Raw genomic sequence first — 5,468 nt, 5'->3', positions numbered from 1 at the left:
GGTTTTATTGTCTCTGGAGAGTCGGGGATGTGTCCCGGAGTGAGAGCGACTTGTCTCTCCTCACTGAAGGGCTGCTGGTTTGTCTGGAGCAGAGGGCCCTGATTTCTCAGGCTGTGGCAACTGCACGGGCCTGGTGTCGTGTTTGAGCCCTCAGACACAACATTTCTGTGATGGAGTTGTAAGTGGGGATGGATAAACATTGCTTTATCCTGCCATGCTGCCTGGTGGGTGCCCATCCACGTTCAGAGTCTTATCCAATTCACCTCACGTAGAGAGGCAGTGATTAAGATGAGTTTAAAAAAAAATAAGTATGACAATGCTGCTGCTGTTACCTGAATTCTCAGATACCTCAGTTTGTCACACTGAAGGGAGAGCTTCAGTTCACTTCATCAGCAACTTCCAGACTGGAATTATCAACGCAGTGTTTTCAGCCTGATGTTCAGGTTTCTGACCTTACGAAATCCCAAGATCTGACGGGCTTGTGCTGCTGGACAGGTAAAGGAAAGGAGCCTCAAAGTGCAGCTATCAATGCTGTTTAGATGTGCTGGGGGGTTGTTTCTGATAGTGTTAGTGAAAAATAGGGTTTGTCCTTGGTGTGTATCAGAAACTTGCAGTTTGAACACCTGGCCAGGTATGAATTGGATGTGCTTTGGTCCAAATGCACCAAACCAGTTCAATGGCATCTACAAACAGTTCAGGAAACAGGTTTTTCAAGGTAGCCAGGCTCGATAGACTGTTCTGTAAATCAGTAAACCTGTCATGTGCCATGGCTGGTTTTTTAATGACAAAAAGGGATTGTAGAATTTAGGTCTTGGATTGTAGAATTTCGGTCTTGTTTTACTAGTGATTACTGAAGATAAAAATGGGCTTAGGAAAGACTTGAGTTTCTAGTTCTGGGGTAACATGTACATCAGTGGGGACATTCAGGCCTCCCACATCGGTGACACCTGGGTGTACCTGGTGTCTGCCTTGGAGTGGAGCATGGAGCAGTGGCTGTGGCCCAGAGTGAGCCCCTGGAATTGCTGCTCTGGTTGTTTACTCTCGACAGGAGAAAGATCCTGCCCTTTTTAGCTGGAGAGGGAGCTGTGCGCGTGGGCAGCGAGAGAAGTGTCCATTGGACAAATGTGGATCCCCACGGAGTGGATGTTTTTGTGTTTTGCTTTTTTCCCAGCCTGGAGGTGATGAATTGAGTGTCAGCTCTCCTCTGTGCAGCTCCCAGACATAACAATGACAGCGAGCTTGAGCCTGACCTTGTGCTCCTCAGACTGGGCAGAAAAAGGGATGTTTTGGTTCAGGGGTTGGCGCGTCCCTGAACGGCCAGGCAGCAGCAACAGGAGCTCCTCCAGTGGGGCTGAGCAGCAGTTCTGGGATAAGGGATTCCTTGGAATGCCCAGGTGGATGTACTGATAACAAGGTCTATGGAAATGAGTTAACAGTAATAGGGTAAAGGAATTTGGAAGTAAACCCTGCCTGAAGGCTTTTCTACTTTAGTAGGGAATTTTTTTAGGGAAAGGATTATGAGAATTAATTCCTGAGTAACTTCATGGATCTGGAGAAGGTCATTTACCTGGAAGTGGTGATTCATTTCATTTGCCTGTGAATGTCCCATGAAATAAAAGAACCTGAGCTCTGAAAAAGCTCACAGGAAAATAAAGTTCTCAGAAAAAGTATTGTGACTGTCAGCTTTAGAAATCAACAATGTCCATTTGTTGAAAATGTTATTCTGTTAAAATTACCAACTGTTTATGGGGAATTCTTTATGTAGCTGGTGGTAAGAAGGCCTAAGATTTGTGCTTGAGTATTAGAAATCAGCTCTGTGAGAGAGTTGAGTGTCAGAAGCAGCTGAATGCCTGTTCTGGTGGTTCCCCAGGTAAAGTGTTTAAGGCAAACCTGCAGGAAAGGAAATGGTTTATATTCTAGATTACATTGCTCGAGGTATTTCACTTGAGAGAAATATATGCAGAATTTACTACTATGGATCTTAGCATGATTCAAGAGTTGTCTGATAAGCTGACATGCTTGGATTTATCTTTCCAGTCCACGCGTGCAAGGTCCTGTGTCAGGTTAGTAGTTGAAATGTTTTATTATGCTGATTCTGAAGTGCATTCGTGTCAGTCCTGAGGTGTGTCAGTATGTTCCAGACAGGGGTGTTGTGTTTTCTGAGGCTGTCAGGTAGGAATTCCTGCGGTATCCTTGCTGCTCTCCTCTTGTAGCTGGGACTTCACAATTGCAAACAGTGCAGCACGAGAAGGAAGTTCCCAGGGTTGTTTTTTTTGTTTCATGTGTATTTTGCCTCAAACAATGCCAGCTCGGGGCTCTCATCAAGGCAGAGTGATTAAGTGTCACGATATATCCTGGTTTTCTGGAGTGCTTCCTCTTGCTGGCTCGTTCTGCAGTGTTACAGAGGGCAGGCGTGACGTTCTTGCTGAAAGCACTTGCGTGGAAGGGCGTCTAAATGTGTACTGAAACCAAAACTCCTTGTTTGGGTCTGCCGGGGCCCTGAAACTCGCGGTGGGCTGGTTTGGGGAACATTCTGCTCAAAGCTTGTACATTCTCAGCACCTGGCATCCAGGCTAGTGGTGCACCGTGTGGGACCCTGATGGGACTCCGTGGATTTGCCTTGGAATTCCATCCAAACCAACGTTTCCATTGAGTGATTTCAATGAACTGTCACTTTGATGGAGAAATTGTCACTTCTGAGAGGGCTCCTGACAAAGCTCTGTGCACTTGATGTCTTCTCATGTCTCGAGCTGTGTCGATTCATTTCAGTCTAAGCTCAGGGAGGGAGAGAGCAAGGCTTGAGCAGGGCGTTGTGACTCGGGGAAAACGTGTCTCAGGTGTGTGACAAAGGCCTTTGCTGGGCTGGGAGGTGGAGTTGGGTGTTCTGTGGCTGCATGAAGCGACCCTTTGTTCACTTGGAGTGAAAGGAGGGTTTTTGGTGAAGGGACATTGCGACACGTGGGCACCGTGGGGATCCCCACTGCACAGTGACACAGGTGGCACCCACGGCTCGAGGTCTAATTCCAGAGGAGGCTTCTCTCTTCAGAGCCCTGTTGGTGGCTGCTGGGAGAAGGAAACATTTTTCAGAAATACTCTTAGGTCAGTGAAGTATAAAGAGCACTTTGCATCTTTTTTTCCTCATCAGTGTTTCTGTCGAGGGCAGTGGAACTGTACATGAAAGCGGGAGTGGTTACAAGGTGTGATTGCTCAGACATTCCTGAACGATCCAGTAGTTAAGAGACAGGAAAAATGCTGTTTGCTAAATGGGGATTCAAACTTTCCCCAGCTATGAAGAATTACATCATTACAGGATGTTTGTAAAAGGGAAAATGAAACACATTTGTAAATATTTCCAAAAATGAAGTTTATTTACACATAGTTCATTATGATAAGTAACACAAATGGGAGATAAGCCTTCAAATATTGGATTTTAGCCCGTAGACTAGTAAGCCATGCATTTAGGAAGACTTGTGTTCTTTTACAGGAGCCTTCTTGCCTCATTTGTTACTTTTATGGTGTGTCATTTATGCATATTCTATTTTTATTTAATTTTTTCCTGTTTTCTCCAAGGTGAGTTTTAAACTTCCCTGTCTCACTTGCCTTCTCATTTGTAAAATGTTGTGCTAGTTTGAAAACAAACCAGTGGGAGGCACCAAGTCAGAATAACAATTTAATAGGGAAATTTAAAAAAAAGGCAGAAAACACTGGTTCAAAGTGACAGTGTCAGGATGCAACCTGACACCCTGTTAGTCAGGGTAGCAGCAGCAGTCCGATGAGATGGTGGCTGCAGTCCTCCTGAAGTGCTGGATGTGGTTCTGTCAGAGCAGTGATCCTGTAGAAAGGGGCTGCTCTTCCTCGCAAGGTCCAGTGGTGGCTGCGTAGCTCCTGTCCTCTGGAAATCCAGTGGAAAGGGTGTCTGTGGTGTTGGGATGCTCAGATGATATCCAGGATGGGATGCTTGGTTCCTCCCTCTGGGTGGAGCATCTCACAGTGGATGATGAGTTGTGAGGCCGGGCGTTGATGGGCTCATTAACAGAAGATAGTCCAGGGGGAGGAGGCAAGGAAACCCTGCCCCACCAGGTTCCAGCAGCTCGTGAGGATGGGAATAGAATACACTGCAACCCAGGACAGATGTGTTGCTCACGGATGAGTTCTTAGAATTTGATTTTCCCAGTGGCATCTCCACTACCATTCCAGCTATTTTCCTCTTAGGATCTAAAAGCTGGGCTGAATCAAAACTGTCTCTCCCAGGTTCTGTTTTTTTGGAGAGTGTGTCTGTATTTCGCAGCACTAACACTGCGTCTGTGTTTCTTCTGGTTTCCTTAGTTTTCATAGTCTCTGTGCTTTCTGAGAAGAAGCACTGAATTCCTTGGGTTGGTTTTTTTTGGGAGGGTTGGGGTTTTTTTGTGGCATTCTTAGTCTTGGATTCAGTTTTTTTCACAGGCCTCTTCATATAATTGTGCTGTAATTAATAGCTGTTTTCAATGCCTGAGACAAATGCCAAGCTGGCTCCTTTCTGGATGGGTGTTTTATGTTTGTTTGCAGTACAGGCAGGGATAAACACTCCAGCTTTCCCTCTCCTCCCGGCTGAGCCACCCCTCCCTGTGGGGAGGCCACTGCCACTTTGTGCCCGTTTCGTCGTGCCCTGCCAGCAGCTGGGATCTGGTGCAAGCAGTCAGGGTTTGGGCTGCTGGTTGGAGTTTTTTACTGTAGGTGTGACTGAACTTGCTGAAATCTGCAGGGAAAACAACTTCTCAGGTCATTGTCTGTTTTGGGTTCAGATTTAACGGTGGTGTCCAAAGTCAACCCTTCTGGAGGGAACCAGATTCAGAATAAGCTGCAATCCTTGTGCCAGAAGCCATCCTTTGGGTCCTGGAGCATTCCCTGACAGCCTTTATCCCTGCCATCCTTTGGGTCCTGGAGCATTCCCTGGCACTCCTCATCCCTGCCATCCCTCAGTCCCAGTCCATTCCCTGGCACCCCTCATCCCTGCCATCCCTCAGTCCCAGTCCATTCCCTGGCACCCCTCATCCCTGCCATCCCTCAGTCCCAGTCCATTCCCTGGCACCCCTCATCCCTGCCATCCCTTGGTCCCAGTTCATTCCATCATCCCTGCCATCCCTCGGTCCCAGTCCATTCCCTGGCACCCCTTGGACACGCCGCTCCCTGCCCAGGCCGGCGACACGGCCGGGCCGAGCCGGGTGTGAGGTGGCAGAGCACACAGAGCGAGTTTGCTGTTCTCTGCTTCCCCTCCACCTTCCCTACAGTTCTTCTCTCCCCTCTTGGCACTCTCCATAGGTGAGCCACTGCTCCTTCCCCACCCTTTCCCTGCAGCCCATCCTGCCCGTGCCCTGCTGGGAAGAAGGGCCCCCTCTGTGCTCCATCAATGGGGCCCTTGTGCTTTCACACTGGTGCTGTTCTCTGGGAAGCACGTCCGGGAGCCAGGCTGGCCACAGCAGGACTGGAGG

General features: G+C 48.1%; 1 protein-coding gene across 1 annotated transcript in view; it reads left to right on the top strand.

The window, feature by feature from the left end:
- Nucleotides 1–903: 903 nt before the first annotated feature.
- The window catches only part of GFPT1 (glutamine--fructose-6-phosphate transaminase 1), a 31,853-nt gene continuing 27,288 nt past the window's right edge, over nt 904–5,468 (top strand). The window contains exon 1 of the mRNA XM_017744684.1: nt 904–1,005. Coding sequence (XP_017600173.1) covers nt 904–1,005 — 102 coding nt within the window. The remainder of the gene's footprint in view (nt 1,006–5,468) is intronic.

This window comes from Corvus brachyrhynchos, unplaced genomic scaffold, assembly GCF_000691975.1.
Source record: "Corvus brachyrhynchos isolate BGI_N302 unplaced genomic scaffold, ASM69197v1 scaffold119, whole genome shotgun sequence".
In the NCBI taxonomy this organism is placed as follows: Eukaryota; Metazoa; Chordata; class Aves; order Passeriformes; family Corvidae; genus Corvus; species Corvus brachyrhynchos.
This window is presented reverse-complemented; position numbering and strand designations above follow the sequence as displayed.